General features: G+C 52.1%; 1 protein-coding gene across 1 annotated transcript; it reads left to right on the top strand.

Moving 5' to 3' along the window:
- The first annotated feature begins 3,791 nt into the window (after positions 1-3,791).
- Positions 3,792-8,522, top strand: PRSS22 (serine protease 22). Its single transcript, XM_016211414.2, has 6 exons — positions 3,792-3,873; positions 4,975-5,001; positions 5,446-5,617; positions 5,857-6,134; positions 7,477-7,634; positions 8,292-8,522. Exons 1-6 carry the CDS (start codon positions 3,792-3,794, stop codon positions 8,520-8,522), a joined length of 948 nt encoding a protein of 315 aa, XP_016066900.2.
- Positions 8,523-20,263: the final 11,741 nt, after the last annotated feature.

Below are 20,263 nucleotides of genomic sequence, written 5' to 3'. Positions count from 1 at the left end.
AAATGTGGATTTGCCCAACTTAGGATAACAAACAATACTGCAGGTCTAACAAAACCAACTGGAGGTGTGGATTCCACACCTGGTTTGCAGCCCTGGTCTCAGAACACACTACTAGACCAAGAGGAAGGGGGCTCCTTGAGGCCAGTGACTTCCCTGGAGTTCAGGGTGGGCTCACAACATCATAGAGGACTTGCCATCCCCAAACAGAGCCAGGCCCCGTTAGCCTCTGTGCCTCTCCTTTGCCATGCCGTGAATCCGCCAGTCCCATCCGCCCGAGCTCTTCCTGGGGCTGGAATGGTCAATGATGGCACCCCAGCTCTCACCCCCTCTCCAAGTCTCAGCTCAAAAGTGAGCACTGAGCAGGGCTCCTGGTTTAAGATTGCATCCCCCCATCCCCCCTCCCCACCTCCCATTTCCCCCCCGTTGCTGTCCTAACCGCCTCCCTGTTTTGGTTTTCCCCATGGACCTTATCACCTATCAGACTAAACGACTTACTGTGTTGATTCTGTTCCCTGCCACAAGGGCAGGATCATTTGAGGTTTGTTCATTGCTGGATCTCCAGCTCATAGGGCAGCGCCTGGCACGCGATACGTGCTCAGTAGGTCTTGGTTGATGATGAATGAATACCCCTGTTCATATCTCTGCCCTGACCCCGGTGCCCACGTCTGAAATGCTGCTGGTGAGTCACTTCTCTGGGTTGAGTACTGCCAGCTCCAGCTGCTGTTTCATGTAAGGTCTCTGCATGCTGTCTTGTCATCTACACCTTGTTTTGGATTCATCGATGTCCCTAAGATGACCTGGCAGTGAGTGGTAGGGTGAGCAGCCCATCCATCTCACGTCCAGGTGAAGAGATGCTCAGCCAGGGTGCCTGGTGTGGGTCCAGCATACGGTAGGCACTCAGTCGATGTTTTGCTGAATGACTGTTGAGTCATGCCAGGACCTCCACTTCTTGGGAATCAGACAGCCGGTCTCTGGGGCCCTTGCCCAGGACTTGTGCAAAGAAGTCTTCACTGGATGTTCAGGACTTCCTCTGGCTCCCACCGGGCCCTGATCCTTAAGGTCCTTTTCCTGGCCACCCCATCTCAAGGACAGAAACATCTTCAGTTGCATCCCTGCCTCACCTGGGCAGTGACCTAGATCTCATGAAAGGCAGGAAAAGCTGGAACAGAGAGGAAATGACAGGCAGAAGGCTGGGGCATCAGTCCCTAGTGGAATCCTCCAGACCCTTCCACTCTCATTTATTCATTCAACAAACATCCTTTGAGGCTCGCGTGTACCAGGCACTAACCTAGAATCCGAGGATCCACGGGAGCTTCCTTACACTGCCCCCACAGCACCCAATTTCAGGGTGGCCCTCCAGCGTCCATGCCCACCGCTACTCCTTTCTTGACACTCCCTCCCCAGTCCCATGGCCTCTGTGCCCACCCCCATGACACCTCACTGTCATTACTTTTCACCTGCTTCCCACCCCTGGGGGAGATGTGTGTTGCCTGAGGATAGGACCCATGTCTTACTCATGGGTAAGTGTCCCAGTGCCCGGCACAGGGCCTGGCATACAGCAGGTGCCCAATAAATGCTTATCAAGTGAGCTGGGGAGGCCAACCACCTCATTTTCAAGAAGGGAGTGGGCTGTGGGACTGCGAGGGGCATGCCTAGTCATAGGGTTCAGAGATGGACCCAGGAGAGCGAGCAGGTGAGGAGGGGGGAACCCTCCTCCCACCTAGAAAAGTTCTGCTTGGCTGCTGAGGGGACCCCATAGAAACTGTTCCTAATCTTGGCCACTCTGTGTGGGTGTTTTCCTGCAGTCCCTCCTCCCTCTAGTCCTGGGACAGAAAATAATGCATCAGCTGGGGACTATTCAAGGCTCCTGCACCCTGTCTGTGGCTTGTCTTTGGATGGGGTGGGACAGGGGCTCATCCCTACAGTCTAACCTGAGCTGCCTCCTGCTCCTCAGTCAAAGCAGGGCCAGTAAAACACACCATGATCAGTGGCAGGGTTCCCAGACCCTGCTGTCCATTGCACCATCTTGGAACCCTGCCACCACTGAAACCCTGCCAGCATGAGGTGGCAGCATGGATGCCCACCCCTGGGGCAGGCTCTAGGGGCAGAACATGTTGGCCAAGCTGGAGTGAGCTGAGACTCTGACGTAGCAGCCCCCAGCCCCTTCCCAGCACCCTGTCCATCTGTGTCTCAGCCCCAGAATCACCCAGCACTCACTCCCTCTCTCCTCCAAGCCCTTATGCCCAGCCTGCCCTCTGCTGACCCTCTGCAGGGCCAACTTCAACTTACTCTCCAGGCCTCTGTTTCAAGGTCCTCCTTTTCTGAGCAGCCTGCACTGGCCCCGAGTGGAGTCAGGTGCTTCCTCTGGGCTCCTGAGGCCCCACCCACCCTCATGTATGACCCCTGGTGACAACTGTCCATCCACTGGACTGAGGTTCCTAGGCTCCACTGAGTCTAGTCCAGTAGCCTATCTTCAAGCTCAGGTTTCAAATCCAGGTCCCACCACTCACTAGCTGGGGGGCCTTGGGTAAGTCACTAACCTCTCTAGGTGGCCTCAGTTTCCTCATCAGCAGAATGGGATAATAATAAGGGAATTTGAGGATAAAATGAAGTGATTCCTGGTGCACTAAACACTGTCAACTGTTATTGTTATTTGTCTTCCCCCTCCCTAGATATAGCAAGGGCCCAATTTGAGGTTTGTTGATTAAATGAAAGAAGGGACAAAGATACACGTCTGTTTCAAGGGAGGAAGAAGCCTGCTCCTCCTGCTTGGGGTGGGTGGGGATGTCATGTGTGGGCACTGAGTCAGGGGAGACCTGCCCTCAGGGTAAGGGTCTCGGAATCAGGAAGGCAGGCTCCGAAGGAGTATGGGGGAGCACCTTGGGTCCAACACCTGACCTGAGCTCTTCCAGCAATTGCAGCCCCGTGACCTTTTGACCCCCTGCCGGGAGGAGCTTCCAGGACCTCAGGGGCAGGGCAGAGTGAGGGAGACCCTGTCTCCCAGCCCTTTCCAGGCAGCCACCTGGCTGGCCCCGCCCACCCTTGCTTCCTGGGAGTGCAGGTGAAGGGTGAGTAGTAGGGCTTCTGAGTGACAGGGCCCACAGGAAGGTGGCCCCAGGACTGGCAGCCACTGGGGGCCTGATTCATGGCTTCCCAGTAAGTGGGTTAACGGGATCCCAGAGCCCTGGGCTGGGCCAGGTCTCCAGGCTGAGTCAGGGCAGCAGGGCCCCTGAAGGCAGTAGCCTTACTGAACCTCTGGGCAACCCCCTTGTCTCCCTAAAGCCCTGGGGCCTCTCCAACACCTCATACCTGAGCCTCCCGCTACTGAGGACCCAGGTCCTGGGTTTGAGCACCTGCCCCTCCCTACATGGAGTCCCTCCTTTCAAGCTGGGAGGACCTTGCTCTGCACCCCCCAACTCCTTAGTCAAAGTCAAGGCTATGATACAGTTCCCCTAGTCTGTCCTCCTGAGGCCAGATCCTGGGCCCACAGCCAGAGCTAGTGTCCTGAGCCCCAGATCCAGAGCCTGAGTCCATTGGTCCTGTCCAGAGGCAGGGGTCTCAGCTAGAGCCCCCCCAAGTTCCCGTTAAGGCTCATTTCCTCCTGGCAGCCCCACCCCTTCTGGTGACCTACAGCCCCAAGTGGCAGGGACTGAGACACTCACTGGGGGGACTGGTCCAACAGCATTCCGCCTCCCAGGATAAAACCTGGGGTGACCTGCAGGGAACTCTGCACACTCCTGGTGGCCAGCACAGCACAGCTCTCCAGGCCGTGGACACACCACCCACAGGACATGCTTGTTTCCAGAACCCCCCCAGCCCTGGGTGGGGTGTGTCTCAGGATCTTAACATCCCTGCTGCTTCTGGCTTCTGCTGGTGAGTCCTGAGGACCTGCTGTCCCTCCCTCTCTGCCCCTCCAGGATCACCTCCGCCTCCCTCTCCACTCAGCTACTCCCACCTCCGACTTCCTTCCTGGTCCTGCCGGAACCCAATCTCTTCCTTTGCTCTCCCCCCCTGTCCCCCACCTTCCACCCCCGTCTCTCCCTCCCTCTCCTGTTATTTGACTGCTTCATGCCTCACTTTTCTCCATGGCCTTGAAGATGAAATGAAACACTGCAGGGAGGTACTACTAAGAGGGCTCATATGCTTCATCTCTGGTGGTTATTTTTGATCAAATTCACTGTTGTCACTATCTCCCTCCCTCCTGTTTCTTTATTTTTAATTATTTTTTGTTAATCCTCACCTGAGGATATTTTTTCCATTGATTTTTTTAGAAAGAGTGGAAGGGAGGGAGGGAGAGGAGAAAGAGAAAGAGAAAGAGAGAGAGAAGAGACATCGATGTGAGAAAGACACATCAATTGGTGGCCTCTCGGATGGCATACACCCACCAGCTGGGGATCAAACCCGAGACTCTGCTGTGCTCAGGCGGATGCTCTAACCACTGAACCACACCAGCCAGGGCTCCCTCCCTCTTGTTTCTTTGGTCTTCTGGGGCAGCAGCATCCAGGCCTTGGGGTTGGGGGTGGGGTCGGGGGTTGAAGGGAGTCTCCTGTCACTGACTCAGATCTGAGGGAGGAAGCCTGAGAGGGTCAGGTGTGTGCCCACCCTCCGTGAGAGACATCTCAGGAGGTGGTTCCACACCCCCCAGCGGGTGGGATGGACCCTGGGCATAAGCTGGAGAGAGCTGATGGGATGGGTGATGCTCAGCTCGTAAGGAGAGCATGAGGATTTTGTCCGCCCTACCCAGGCTCCAGGAAATGCCCCACCTGGGAAGGCATGGATGGAGGGGCCTGGGGATGAGAGACTAGAAAGGGTCACTAGGCGTGGGGGAAGGGGACCTCCTCTCCACTGGACACTGGGGGACTTCTCTTCACTGGGCACGGCGGGGATCCTCTCCATTGGGCGCTGGGGGATCTCCTCTCACCTGAGCACTGGGGCCTCTCCACTGGCCTGACCCTTTCCTTCTCTTGTCCGCAGCCATGGTCAATGCTACCAGGACACCTGGTGAGTAGGAACCACCTGAGGGGAGGGGAATAGAGGACGCCTGAAGGGGAGGGCAGTGCCTATGTGTCTGTCTGTGGGGACAGGTCAGGAAGAGGCAGTGGGGCGAGAGTGGGGTTGAGCTAGGGAGCAGGCAAGAAAGGAGGCCCAGAGGGCAGAGCAGAGACTGGGATGTGGAGGAGGGAGGACCAAGGGCAGCTGGGGTCCAGGAGGGTGAATGGCCGAGAAGGTAAAAGGAATAGAGCTGTGGGCAAGTGAGGACCAGGTGGAGGGGAAAGGCCAGCCAGAGGGAGGTCAGAGAAGGGCAGGTCAGGGGAAGAAAGAGCCAAGGGGGTACATGCAGGGCAGAAGGGCAGTGGGAGAGGCGGTGCGGGTGGGTGAAGGGCAGGTGGAAGGGGAAGAGGACCGTGCAGAGGGGATGACAGAAACCTGGACCCTCCTCACCAGCTCCTCCAGCCTGTGGGAAGCCCCAGCAGCTGAACCGGATTGTGGGTGGCGAGGACAGCGCAGACGCCGAGTGGCCCTGGGTTGTGAGCATCCAGAAGAACGGGACCCACCACTGTGCAGGCTCCCTGCTCACCAGGCGCTGGGTGGTCACCGCCGCCCACTGCTTCAAGGGGTATGACAGCCAGCCTCCTCCGCTTGAGTCCCCAGCTTCCTACCCACACCTGGGCTCCTCACACAGCCTGGCGCTGGTCCAGTCTGGGGTCTCTCAGGAGAGACCCTGCCCCTTCCCAGAAGGCTCTTTTGTTTTTGTGGGGACTTTTTGTGTGCACTCTTCCCCAGACACCCCTTCCAGATCCTTCCTGGCCATCCGTGGCTCCTGGCTGACCCCATTCCCGTCCCTCTTCCTTTCAGCACTCTGAACAAGCCATCCCAGTTCTCTGTGCTGCTGGGTGCCTGGCAGCTGGGGAATCCTGGCCCAAGGTCCCAGGAGGTGGGTATTGCGTGGGTGCATGCCCACCCCGTGTATTCCTGGAAGGAGGGCTCCCGCGCAGACATCGCCCTGGTGCGCCTCGAGCACTCCATCCAGTTTTCTGAGCGAATCCTGCCCATCTGCCTGCCTGATTCCTCCATTCATCTCCCGCCGAACACCAACTGCTGGATTGCAGGCTGGGGGAGTGTCCATGATGGAGGTGCGCTTCCTCCCCACCATGCGGTTGGGGGCTGATAAGAACGATAAGGACAGAGGATGGTGAACACTCAAAGACACAGGTGTCATGCAACAAAGCATAGATGCCAGAGACAGACAAAAAGATGGACTACAATCCAGAGATGTGACATCACAGAGGCCTAGGTGGACAGTTTTAGGTCATTTTAAATTAGAAGGTGTCTTTAGCTGTGTTCTAAGGCAACAGCAGCCAGATCACGAAGCTATTAAGTGATCTAGGAATGGCTGAAAGGAGGCATGTGTGGGGCGGAGCCAAATACCATAAATTTGAAAACAGCCTTAAGATTCTAAAGTTTGAAAAGCACCCCTGGTGGCAGCATGCTGTAATTGCAGGCAAAATTCCCAGGAGGAAATAGTCTCTGGAATTGCAACACATAATTGCAAACTAAGTTTGGAGGTTTGGAAAACATCATCTAGAAACACAAAGCAGATTAGATAAAGTAAGAGGCAGTGAAGCAGAAAAAGATAGATGGGAGAGAGGAAGAAAGAAAGAAAGAAAGAAAGAAAGAAAGAAAGAAAGAAAGAAAGAAAGAAAGAAAGAAAGAAAGAAAGAAAGAAAGAAAGAAAGAAAGAAAGAAAGAAAGAAAGAAAGAAAGAAAGAAAGAAAGAAAGAAAGAAGGAAGAAAGGACAAAGTGAAGGTGAAGGAAGGAAGGAAGGAAGGAAAGAAAAGAAAAGAAAAGAAAAGAAAAGAAAAGAAAAGAAAAGAAAAGAAAAGAAAAGAAAAGAAAAGAAAAGAAAGGACAAAGTGTCAGAAAAATGGGACTTTAACCAGATTCCAAAAGAATTAAGAGAAACAACACCATTTCCGTTATTTGGAGATCCCACTGACAGGTTTCAGTTAGCCTCCCCATGGTCCTTAGGGCTTCTGTGAGAACTGGAACTGTGGACTGAGGGGGTGAGGAGAGAGTCTACATTTCCCTCCACCCCTAGGCTGTCGGGAAATTTTCAAGTCCTCGTGACACTCAACACTGAGTGCTCATTTATTGAAAACTTCATCTGTAGCAGTCCCCATGCAGGATAAAGCAGTGCCTTGAGACAGGACAAAACCTGGACCATTGGGCCTAACCATATGTGGGCATCAGAGATCTTGTTAACAATTCAGAGCTTGAAGCTGCATGTTCATGCTCTGATTCAGTAGGTCCAGAGGTGGAGCCCTGGAATTTGGGTTTTCTGCAACCATCTTGGGAGAGCCTGACAGAGGTGATCCATTAGCAGTTGAGAAGCAATGCTAAAGGGAATGGAGGAGGGAACTGAGGAGGCAACCAGGAAAACTTCCCACGCCTGACTCTCTCCTCTTGCCTCCCAGTGCCCCTGCCCCACCCTCAGACCCTACAGAAGCTGAAGGTTCCCATCATTGACTCGGAAATCTGCGGTCGCCTGTACTGGCGGGGAGCTGGGCAAGAAGCCATCACCGAGGACATGCTGTGTGCTGGCTACCTAGAGGGGGAGCGTGATGCCTGCCTGGTGAGCACCCACCTTCTTCCCAGTCTTGCCCCCCTGAGCTTCCTCACTGCTGGCTGGGCATCTCCCGGAATCAGCTGTGACCTGCAGACCCCTAGATGCCTGCGCAACAGGCTTCCATGAGGTTCAGCCACTCACTCATACATCCAACATTATACTGAGCACCTCAGGTGTCCAGACCCCACTCTCAGGGAGCTTGCATTCTCCTGAGGTGGGGGTGCCACATCCTCCGCCACAGCTGTCACTGATGGAGGATGGCAGGATAGTGTTGTGTTCAACACTTGGGCTTGGACATTGTAAGGCCTGGTGGAAATTCCTACTCTGCTACCCATAAGTTGCCAGCTTGGGAAGTCATTTCGTCTTTCTGAGCCTCAGTTTCCCCATCTGTGAAACAAGTAACAATACTCTCTGCCTGACCTGTGAGGGAAGAGGTCTCACGCAGTGTTTGTCACCAGAAGTGAGCCTGGAAGACATGTCCTACCCGGCTCTCTCACCTGGGTGGAATTCCAGTGCCTCCGCCTCCAGGATAGATAAATGACACCCCCCCCCCCCCCCCCCCCCGGGCAAAAAAGGGAACCATCTGCCATCCGCTGTGTGGGATCCTGGGCTGAGCCCACCCGCTGCCTTATGTGGGTCCCTAACCTGCCCTCCTCTCTGTAGGGCGACTCCGGAGGCCCCCTGATGTGCCAGGTCGAGGGCTCCTGGCTGCTGGCCGGCATCATCAGCTGGGGCGAGGGCTGTGCGGAGCGCAACCGGCCCGGTGTCTACATCAGCCTGACCGCCCACCGCTCCTGGGTGCAGAGGATCGTGCAAGGGGTGCAGTTCCGCGGGCAGTCGCAGGGCATCGGGCCGTCTGGATTAGGAATCCGGGGGCGCGGGGCGGCAGCCTAGCCACGTGCAGGTCCCCGCGTTGTAAATAAGCCACCTACCTCCTGCGGGCGCGTCTCTCCCGCTGGGAGACTCCGCCCTCCCGACCCAGGCTCCGCCTCTGGGGCCGACAGAGCTTTGTGTACATACGCTAATGATTTTTACAGTTATTTGTAATCCCGCCCGCATATTTTATTTATTCCCCCAGTTTCAATAAATTATTTATTCCCCAGGTCCTGTTTTTTCCCTCTTGAATGGGGACATTGGGAAGCAGGGGTCCACTTGGAGTTAAAACGAGGGGAGGTAGGGGTCCTGTCCGCCTGGGGTTCAACATCCTGACCCCTGACCTTTGCACTGTCCTTCCACCGAGAGGAGGCTGGAGACCCAGTTCTGCCACGTGAAAGGCCCCCAAGGGCTTGGGGGTTGTGGGCCCTGCCTGTTGGGTTTCCAAAGCAGGACTGGGTGGGAGAAACCACTCCTATGAGAGTGGGGTGTCCCCTCCCCTTCCCCTGCGCCCAGAGGCCTGTCTCCTGGATGTGAGCTGAGGCAGCCATGCCTCTGCACCCCCAGGAGCTGACTCACCAGTGACTCACAGCTGATTCTGTGAATCCTCCCTGTGGAGGAAGGAGCGCAACAATGAGACTGCAAGCTCTAGGCCCTGCCTCACCTTGGGCTTGAGTCACCCGCCTGCACCCACAGGGGTGGGGTGAGAGCAGTGTCCCAAGCCACAGGAGTTGCCTGGCTTCCTGCCCTGCGGGGGACCCAACTAACACTCCTGTTCCCTTAGGACGGCCTTTTCCACCCGCCACTCTTCTGCAGCTAGGCCTCTGGCCCTGCCCTTTTCCTCTCCCCCCACACCCTCACATCTGGAACCTGTCCTAGTCCACCCGGGCTTCCCCGAAATAGTGAATGCAAAAGAGATTCATTCTAAAGCAAAGTCAAGAAAACAACTAAGTCCAGTCATGCTAAAAGAGAGGTGTCTCCAACCAGAACCAGTCGGTGACATGAGTTTTCGAGAAGGCAGTGCAGGTTTTTGTTTGTTTTTTGGTATCGTTTATTGGAAGTACTTTTCTAAAACATTTGTTCATATTGTTTTGATTACCCTTAGGTTATTAGCAGATCACAGTAAATGCTGTGGGGTTGGTTTTACTAAAATAAACAAACAAACGTTGAACTGGTTTCCTGCTCACCTGGGAACCAGCCTGGGGAGTGAGTGGGTGGGTCAGGTGGGAGCTGGATCCCGGGCCCTCCCCTTTGTGACCTAGTCCTCTCTTTTTTGTTTTTGTTTGTTTGTTAATCCTCACTGGAGAATATTTTTTTCCATTGATTTTTCAGAGAGAGTGGAAGGGTGGGGGACAAAGAGAGAGAAAAACATCAGTGTGAGAGGGACACATTGACTGGCTGCCTCCCTCACGCCCTGGCGGAATCAAACCGAGACCCTTCAGGCTGCGGGCTGGCGCTCTAACCACTGAGCCAACGGGCTAGGGCCCCTAGTCCTCTCTTTGCCTGTCACTCTGCCTCTAGTTTCCTTACCCTCCTCCTTTGGCTTCAGTCCCCCTACCTCACTTGCTGCCCCTGCCCCTCCTTCAGTTTCCCCTTCTGTCCTGCAAGCTCTCACCCTGCTCTTCGCTTCCCCACCTTCCACTCCTGAGCCCCCCTTCCCTCATTCCTTCTCCTTCCCCCAGGCCCCCTCCTTCTGTCTTCTCTGCCCCTCAGTTTCTGCCTGTCTCTCACCCCACCCTCTCCTTCCCCTTCAGTAAACAGAGGAGCTCCTTAAAGCGGCATCTTGGCAGAAGCCCTTGAGAAAGGGATGCCTAGAAATATCTGCCAGGGTGGAGAAGTTGCCCCACAAATGGCAAGATCCTCCTGGGTGAAGTGGGTTTTCTCTGAGTTGATCAGCCTCCAGGAAGCCCCTGATCCCGAGGACACCCTTCTGCCCATCTCAAGGAAACTGAGGGACAGGCTAGACCTGGAGTGGGGACCAGGTGCTCCAAAGTTTGACAGGACTTCCAATGACTCCCCCTCCCCAATCAGGGTAGGGGGGTCCAGGAGGTAGAATTATACCAGTCCAGCCCTGGCAGGGTCCACACCAAGATCACAGAGGAGCCCCTTTGCTCCTTGGTTGGAGGCAGGCCCAGGAACATGCCCCAAATCTAGACCATTCTGGGTGGGAAGGCCTCACTGCTTGGGCTCCACAGATACCACCTGCCTTTGGAGGCTGCAGACAAGACCCTTAGGACTGCCCAGCTGTCTCCTCTAGCAGAAGTCTCCTCCATTGGGAATGGGGCCAATATGCCCATCCTGGCAGATGTCTCCACTTACCTTTGACCTCCCACATGGAGCAGCCCTTTATAGAGTCCTCCATACCTTCCCATGGGAAGGGGCAGAGACATCAGACCACAGTGACAAATGTCACGACAGCAGAAACTGCCTTAGCTGCAGGCTGTGAGGTCTGGCTATTGCTCCTTCACAGGCTCCTTCCTCAAATCTTTAACCGCTCAGGAGACTCCCTCCCAAGCCTGGGACCTCCCAACTCTTCTCCACTCTGCATCCAGAACAAATGTGAAAAAACACACATTTAACCCCACAACATTCCCCTAGGTGGCAGGCTTCTCTGGTCGGCTCAGCCAACACCCATTCCAATCCGGGTCCTTCGCTTCCTCCACCTTAGGGACTGGAAAAGCTAAACACTCACTTCCTCAACCTCCCGCAAGGTCACAAGTGCCTAAGGTGGTTTCTTGGGAAGCTCTTTTTTCCTGATAAAAGGGACGTTATCTTTTCCCGCCTCCCTCCTTCTTCTAGTCTTGAATGCAGGGAAGAAGCCAAACTCAAGAGGCTACATACTGTATGATTCCATTCATGTGACACTGTGGAAAAAACAAAACTGTAGGGACAGAGAGCAGATAAGTGGTTGCCAGGGGCTGGGAGGGGGAAAAGACTGAGCACGAAGGGGCATGGGGATTGTTTTGTAGTGATGGAACTGGCTCTTCTCTTGATTTAGGTGGTGGTTACAAAACTGGATTTGTTTATCAAAACTTCTAGAACTATACACTAAAAATGGTGAATTTTACTGTGTGTAAACTACTACTCCATAAACCTGATTTTTTTAAAAACCAACAACACAAAACTGTGGAATCCTCCTTGGCTCCTCTCTTTCTCTCATTCTCTAAATTCAAACCATCAGCAAATCCTACTGGTTCAATTCTATCTTCAAATTATGTCCAAATATGGTCACTTCTCACGCTGGCCCAAGCCACTCTCTTCTTTATCCTGGATTTCTGTTATAGCCTCCTACCTGGTCCCCCTGTTTCTGCTGTTGCTCCTATCAGTCCATTCTCAGCACAGCAGCCAGAGTGGTTCTCTTAAAACCTATCATATCATGTCATTCTTCTATTCAAAACCCTCCGATGGCTCCTTACTTTACTTAGAGGAAATGACATCACCTTTCTGGCCTCCCTTCTTACCTCTCCTCTCCTTGCTCCCAGCGCTCCAGCCTCATTGGCTTCCAGCTGTATTCTGGGACACAATAGGTGTGCTCCTGCCTCAGGGCCTTTGCACTTGCAGTTTCCTCTTCCCCCACATGACTGCATGGCTCACTCCCTCACTTCCTACAGGCCTCTGCTCAAATACGAGGATGTCACCATCGTGTTTATAAAAGCAGTATTCCTGTCCCCCATTGCTTCTTTCCTTTTTCCAGGATATTGATTACCTGTAACATACTATCTGTTTTACTTGTTCCTTGTTTATTGTCCCCTCCCAAACACACACAACTAGTAGATAAGCTTCTGCCCCTGTATTTGTCAGATTCTGTTTTTACTGTTTACTAAACTATCTTACCCAAGAGATATTTTGAGTTTATTAGAATTAGATCTTTATCTTATCCACCTTGGTATAGTCAGTGTCCAGAAAAAGGGCCTGGCAAAATAGCAGATGTGTGTTTCATGAGTCAATGGTAAGGAGTATGATCTATTCATCAGGATGGCGACAATGTAGACATATCTCTTTTGTTTTTATAATGACTCACTCAAGCACCGAATTCTCTCATTAGCAGAAGTTCATGCTCTCTTGAGACTGCCCCAATGTCTGCATGAACTATCCAAGAGTCCTAGGGCTTTACTTGACCCAAAGAGACTAATTCTATGAGAACTGGAAAGTGGCCTTGTCCAAAGGGCCTCAGACACTTGTGTTGACCCTGGATCACTTGCGGTTTACTTCCTGTTAATGGGCCCAGTGGAACTCTCCCAATTTACCAGGGTAATACTAATAACATCAAACCTCACTCAATGTGACTTCCTTGACTGGTCTCCTAACTGTATTAAATTCAACTAGTTTATGTTTTATTCACCATTGGGTTTTACACCCATTACTTGTTTTGTTTCCTCCCGTTGGTAGATTTTGCATTAAATCCTTTTAGTTGCTTTACGTTTCCCATGTGTGAGTAACATCTTTTAAATTCCCTGTTCCGTGATGATATGGGTTCCAGGAAATGCTACTGATATTTACTTGTCATGGCTCTGTTTGTCACCCAGCCTGTGTACCATGCTGTGTAGCCAATAGATACTGCGTTTAACCCACATTCCAGGAAGTGGTAGCCATTTCATTGGGTACCCCATAAAAGGCTAAGAACAGAGTCCCTTTTCTTTATTTACTTATTTTCAGTTTTCTTTCTTTTTTTTTAAATTGTTGACAGTATTACAGATGTCCCCCGTCCCCACCTGTTGGGAGCCGGTGGCGTGTCTGGACATGATCCACGCCACCTGAGGGTCTGAAGCCAAGGACTCAATCCTCCCCAAAAGTTCCCATTAGAAGCCCAGATAAAGGTAGTTACCAAGGTCTGAGCTCATGCAGGAGGCAGGTGTTTACTCTGAAAGAGCACTCATGCGGCCTTGAAGGAACTACTCTGTATTACCCCCACCTCATTATTAATTGTTACTCACTATATAATAAAGGCTTTGAAGCCATTTGGGGCTGCACCTCATTGGAGGGCAGCCCTCCTGATCCCATAACTTTGTCTGTCTCTTTCATTCCCACCGCTCGAACTCAGGTTTGTTCGTCTTTCAGGCTGGTTCCTGACACCCACCCCCTTTGACACCCTCTGCCCAGCCCCTGCCCTACCCCAGGCCTGCACCACACTATTGTCTGTGTCCATGGGCTATGCATATAAGTTCTTTGGTTAATCTCTTCCCAACCCTCCTTCCCTCTGAGATCTGTCAGTCTGTTTCATGCCTCCATGCCTCTGGACCTATTTTGTTCATCAGTATATTTTGTTCATTAGATTCCACATATAAGTGATATTTGTCTTCCTCTGACTTATTTTGCTTAGCACAATAATCTCCAGGTCCATCTATGCTCTTGCAAAGGGTAAAAAAAAACACCCTTCTTTTTTATAGCTGCGTAGTATTCCATTGTGTAAAGGTACCGCAGCTTTTCATCCGCTCATCTACTGATGGGCACTTGGGCTGTTTCCAGATCTTAGCTATTATAAATAACACTACTATGAACCTAGGGGCGCATATAGTCTTTCTAATGGATGTTTCAGGATTGTTAGGATATAGTCCCAGAAGTGGGATCTCTGGGTCAAAAGGCAGCTCCATTTTTAATTTTTTTGAGGAAACTAAACAGTTTTCCATAGTGGCTGCCCCAGTCTGCATTCCCACCAGCAGTGTACCAGGGCTCCCCTTTCTCCACACCCTCTCCAGCACTTGTTGTTTGTTGATTTGTTGATGGAGCCATCCTGGCAGGTGTGAGGTGATACCTCATTGTGGTTTTAATCTGCATCTCTCTGATGATTAGTGATGTTGAGCATTTTTCCATATGTCTCTTGGCCATCTGCATGTCCTCTTTGGAGAAGTGTCTATTCAGGTCCTGTGCCCATTTTTAATCGGATTGTTTGTTTGCCTTTTGTTGAGTTGTATGAGTTCTTTATAGATTTTGGAAATTATCCCCTTTTCAGTTGTATTATTGGCGAATATGTTCTCCCAGACTGTGGATTCCCTTTTCATTTGGAGGATGATTTTCTTTTTTAAAATGTTTTTGTTTTCAGAGAGGAAGGGAAAGGGAGAGAGAGAGAAAGATCAGTGATGAGAGAGAATCATCTATCATCTACCTCCTGCACTTGGATGGAGTGTGCAACCAGGGCAAGTGCCCTGCCTGGGTGTTGAACTGTGACCTCCAGTTTCACGTGTTGACGCTCAACCGCTGAGCCACCCTGGCACGGTGACAATGGTTTCTTTTGCTGTGCAGAAGCTTTTTAGTTTGATGTAGTCCCATTTGTTTATTTTTTCCTTCGTTTCTCTTGCCCTAGGGGATGTATCAGCAAAAATTCTACTACTTGAGATGCCTGAGATTTTACTGCCTATGATTTTCTTCTAGGATTTTTATGGTTTTGTGACTTCCTTTAAGTCTTTTATTTATTTTGAGTTTATTCTTGTGTATGGTGTAAGTTGGTGATCCAGTTTCCTTTTTTTGCATGTACCAAGACAGAGTTCCTTTTAGACTTGCTCCTTGGCCCTATTATCATTTACTTATTCGATCACTCAGATTAGCCTATAAAGGGGTCTCAGGGCAGCTCAGGCCTTAACAGTCCACAAACAAAGGGTCCTATCACCTCTTTTTCCCACCACAGTGGTGCTCACTGGCCTGATGTTAGCACAACTAAAGGGGCTCCTTACATGATTCCACCCCAAATTCAGGTAAAATGAGGTCCTATGGGTGGGCTCTAATCCAATATGCCTGGTGTCCTTTCACGAAGAGGAAATTTGGACACAGACATGCGCTGTGCACAGAGGAAAGGTCATGTATGAATGCAGCAGAAGACGGCCATCTGCAAACCAAGAAGAGAGGCCTCAGAGAAACCAACCCCCTGACACCTTGATCTCAAAACTGAGAAAATAAATTCCGGTGGTTAAGCTGCCCAGCCTGTGGCGTTTGCGACGGCAGCACATGAACCAGTGTAGACTGGGAAACATTAGTTCTTCGCCGCAGACGGTTTAAGAAGCATTGCTCTGGGCAGTGTGACCTGGCGTTTCTTCAGCACGTGTTCACAGTTATGGCATGACATGTCTTCACTTTTGGGGGACAGTCCTGGGTGATCCCTGTCCTGGTGTAATTGCTAACACTCTCACGAGTGTCCAAAAAGCTGGACGATGTTAGTCTCCCCAGTAATGACTTAACTAACCCAAGAGCCCCAGTCCCTAAAACCTTGTGATTTTTGAACTCTTGCTTCCTTGTATGGTCACATGGCCACCAACTGGCCATGTTAGGCCTTCATCTCGCAGCTCTGGCCAGTGGTGAATCTACCACCTCCTACCCTTCCTTCTGGTGACACAGGGCAGTCCACAGGGGCCCTGGGAACTATTACCAACTTGGTGGCCAGCACCCTCTGGCTGTGTCTTAGAAGCAGGGGCAAAGCCATGCCTGTCAGAGCCAGCTCAGCACTTTCTTGAGGAAAGAAACACGGGGAAGTCCTCACAATAAACTCCTTTGTGAGACAAGGTGGTCCTGCTTTTAGTCCAGTTAGCCTAACGAGGGCTGTGTCCCCTCTGCCCCTCTCCTCCCTGGAAAATTTCACTGAGGAGGGCCACTAGGCCTGTCCAGGTTCAAAGCCAAGAGCTCAGGACTGACTGGAATCGTCAGCCCCAGACAGAGGGAGAGGATGACGGGTGGGTGTAGACTTGTCAGCTCTGCAGCTTCTGCCCTTCCAGGGGCCAGACGAGCCCGGGCAGCCTCTGAGTTAAGCCTGAGAGGACCGAGATCAGCCCGCTGCCCCAGAAGGCTTGCTCTCTCTTAGCCACACACCTAGGATGTTCTGGAATGGTCATTCCTTTTCCCCATGGAGTTGCCTTCAGAGCTCTGTCCTCTGCTCTCCCTCCCAATCCCCCTCACCCTGCCTCCTCCCTGCCCTTCTGCCTTCGTTTGGGGGGCTGCCTCCTGATCGGGCCTCACTGGACCCCAAGGAACACCACGAACCGGGTGGAGGTTTCCAGACTTTCTGATTCCTTGTATTATCTGATAACTGCTTCTCACTAATAACTTTCCTGTATTATTTTACTAATGGATTCTCTGGCCCTTTCTTCCTCATAATAACCAGAAAGAAGTGAGGCGGGGGTACAAATGGATTAAAACAAAACCAAAACCCCTCCTTTTTTTTGCATTTGTGCCTAACATTTTGATAACCTCCCTTGCATGAGCCTGAACCACCTCAGAAATCTCAACTCCCCTTCTCCCCAAATGACCAGCTGTCCAGGGCGCCGCACCATGCAGCGCTGTGCTGCTCCCACCCAGGTGCCCCTGTGTGTGTGTGTGTGTGTGTGTGTGTGTGTGTGTGTTCCTCAGAGCCCCCCCACATTTTCCAGCTGTAGACAGCCCAAGCCACCCCACTCACCCCCAGGGATGCCTCCCCAGCTCCCTCTCCCCCTCCCCCGCCCATCCCATTGCTGCCAGTAGTGAGTTAGAAGGAAAGAGCCTGACCCAACGGAAAGAGTTCTTCAGCCTGACCTTGACTGCAATACAAACACAAGCCCCGTTTGTCTTCTCCTTCCAGGGCCTCATCCGCAGGTGGTATTTGTAAAGGATTTAGAAGACTGACAGTTCTTCTTATAAAACTCCACCCCCAGCCCCCGGCTGATTAGAACAGACAAAGAGGGTTCTCTTGGTGCCTGGGTGGGAGGAGTAGGGGTGGGTCCTGGCGCCCGGGAAGCAGGGTGGGGGTGGGGGGGGTGGAGCAGGCGCTGCACCACCTCCAGCAGCTCCTCTCAGCATCTGGCTGCCTGGTCCATCCTGACTGCCCAGTGGGGTGTCTTTCAAAGGCACCCCCAACGGCTGGCAGTTTATGCACCCTGGTGAGCCTCTGGCAGGTCCTGAGATTGGCGACCCAGCTCAGGGGGAGGTTAGTGGCCAGGAGCTGCACCCGGAGGTGCACGGTTCACTGGTGGAAGAAGCCATGCGTGGCGGGCACACAAACGCCCCTTGTAGGGCTGAGCCAGGACATGGATAGGGAAGCGATTATGATTTACTCCCATGTTCCGGGAGGCTGACAGGCTGACTTCTGTCCAAAGGCCAGGCTGTTTGGTCAAGGATGGGGGGCAGGAACCAAACGCAGGATAAACAGTCCCGTCCTCAGCTTGGACTTGGGGCTCAGGCCCTGCCCTGGCCTTATCTCCAAACTTGTAGTTGAGTAACTGAGAAGGAATTCACAGGGACATGGCAGCTCTGCCAAAGGCACTGAGTGGGCCTGGGCCCCTCATTCCCTAGTTCCCAGTAGTGGAAAGAAATCTGCAGGAAACCCTTGTGTTACGGGAGTGCTAAAGTGACTGGGCACTTGGAGTGCATGGACACTCAGGAAAGGACATCTGTCCCCCCATGATGGTGAGCACTGGGCCCATTCTTTTTTTTCTTTTTTAAAAAATATATCTTTATTGATTTCAGAGGGAGGAAAGGAGAGGGAGAGAGAGACAGAAACATCAATGATGAGAGAGTCATTGATCGAGCCCACAACCTGGGCATGTGCCTTGACCGGGAATCGAACCCCGATCGCCTGGATCCCAGGTCGACGCTCAACCACTGAGCCACACCCAGCCGGGCTGGGCCAATTCTTGAGTGAGGGGTGGCAGAGGGATGGTGAGACTTCGGTTTAAATTCCACAACTCACTGGGTAAATTACTATAACTCATCCTGGGTTTCCTCCTCTGTACAAATAGATTAATACCCACCCCACGAGTGTTCGTGAGGAGTAAATGAGGTAACAGCTGTGAAAGCACCTAGCATCAAGCCTGGCCCCAAATAGGTGCATGATGAATGCTAGAGTTCCATCCATCCATCCATCCATCCATCCATCCATCCATCCATCCATCCATCCATCCCCTCAGTGCAGGAAAAAGTTCCAAATCACAGAGTCTTGGTAGCACATATCACAAAACACTTCAGCAGAACCCAGTTTCCAAAACAGCGCTTGGGAGCCAGTCCCTTTCACCACAGAATTTCTCAGTATTGTCTAAGCCTGACTGCTCCTCCCCTCCCCAGACCTCTCAACCCTCAGCTTCAAATGGGGTCATCTGAACACACCAAGATTTGGATTCTCTTGTCTCTTCTTTCTGTTTCAAGTCTCCCTGGGCAGTTTTTCTTTCTGGACACCTCTTCTTGTCCTCAGATAAATTCTCTCTTCCCTAAAGCCAACTTCAATGGCTGGGTGTTCTATTTATTAAACTTAAACACTTTTGAAAGGTTAACAGTCGGTGGTGTGCTGGCAGGCTAAGTAGCCATCTCAGATGGTGAATAAAGAAAAATTAAATTTATTTAAGGAAAAGGGGATGGGGAATGGGGATATCCAAAGAGAAGGGCTACACAGCACTGAGCCAAAGGGTATTGGGTCCATGATGGCAGCAAAAATATACTCAGGACAGTGAAACAAGGAAGGTGCACAGAAGAAGCAACAGGAGAGCTGAGGCTGGGCTGCTCTGGCTCACTGGGAAGTCAGAGAGAAAAGGGGGCCTTGGAGACAGGTTCAGGGGTAAGCCCAGGAGGAGCTGCTGCTGCCCTTTGCTCCCCTGGTTGCAAGTCTCATGGGATCCCTTTGGAGGGAAGAAGGGGGAAGGAATGGCGCTGGCCTGCTCCCCTAGTGGGGAGCACACACTGGGTCCTTTGTCCTGAGCTTACTTATCTCTCTCTTGCAGGTGGAAGTCTTGGGGGAGGTCTCAGAGGAGTGTCTCAATGGAATATTCATCAGCTTTCCAGGTGTTCTCTTTCAGGGTCATGGTCTCCACAGATTGGTGGGTGCCAGGGCAGGGGGTCATTAGCCAATGTAGCTGGTCCTGAGGCAGCCAGGAGGCCACTTGTGTGATTTCACAGCTTATCTGGGCCTGGAGCTGAAATACAACTGAGGCCTAGATGCTATCTTTAGAAAGGAACCGCTTAGGGGTCTAAATCTCATGACTAGCCATATGCTACGGGAAGGACAGATTACCCTGGGGACAAGGTTCTTGTTTTCCCAATTTCACCCCTTGCTAGGCATCCTGGGCTTCCTGCCCTGGTGAGTCTTCCTGCTGTGATGAGTCTCCGTACCCTAGTTTCTGTACCTGGGTTTCTGTACCTGGTCCACTTAACAACTTCTATATGTCTAAATGCATTCTAAAAATACTGGAATTGTTACTGGAGAAAAGCATGGGTGGGAGGGGGATTCTTGGGGCACCACTGGAATAAGCATTTCCGGAGGCCCCCATGGGAGGATGGGATATGGTAAAAAGCTTTATTTCCCTGGAATTACATCCCTGGGTTTCCGAAGTTCCATTTCTCTTAGTCCAGTCATAGAAAAAGTGTTGCTGGGGTTTTAGTAAAGCTAGAAGCAGAGTCATCAGTGTCCAGAGTTTCCTTTCCGTGCTGGAGCTGGGTCCAGTTCAGGATTAGACTAGTTGCAGCCCATTAGTCCATTGTATGTGGGGGTCCATGTGGCTGTGGGCCACAAGGGCGAATGCCAGGAAGCCCAGTGTGAGCCATGAGCCAGGCGTGCCAAGAGGAACCAAGAGCAATCAAAAGAGCGAGCTCCTTTGTTCAGGGGATTAAATATCCCAAATTTTGTGCCCTTGCAGTGGCCATGCCCATTCTAGCCAATGACCTTTGTTCTCAGGTGTGACTGACAACAAGCACCTTCCCTATGTCACCCCAACTTTACTGGGCCTGCCTCTACTCTCCTTCCAGTCCAGCCCTGTCCCCCAGCCATCTGCAGGGAATAGACCTGTGGCTCCCTGGGGAGGGTAAGGCTTTAGCTTCCT

This window comes from Miniopterus natalensis, chromosome 3 (assembly GCF_054644295.1).
Source record: "Miniopterus natalensis isolate mMinNat1 chromosome 3, mMinNat1.hap1, whole genome shotgun sequence".
Classification (NCBI taxonomy): domain Eukaryota; kingdom Metazoa; phylum Chordata; class Mammalia; order Chiroptera; family Miniopteridae; genus Miniopterus; species Miniopterus natalensis.
This window is presented reverse-complemented; position numbering and strand designations above follow the sequence as displayed.

Coding starts and splice junctions, on each gene's coding strand:
- PRSS22 (XM_016211414.2), top strand. CDS start 3,792: ATGCTTGTTTCCAGAACCCCCCCAGCCCTGGGTGGGGTGTGTCTCAGG. Junction 5,002..5,445: donor CAATGCTACCAGGACACCTG/GTGAGTAGGAAC, acceptor CCTCCTCACCAG/CTCCTCCAGCCTGTGGGAAG. Junction 5,618..5,856: donor GCCGCCCACTGCTTCAAGGG/GTATGACAGCCA, acceptor TCTTCCTTTCAG/CACTCTGAACAAGCCATCCC.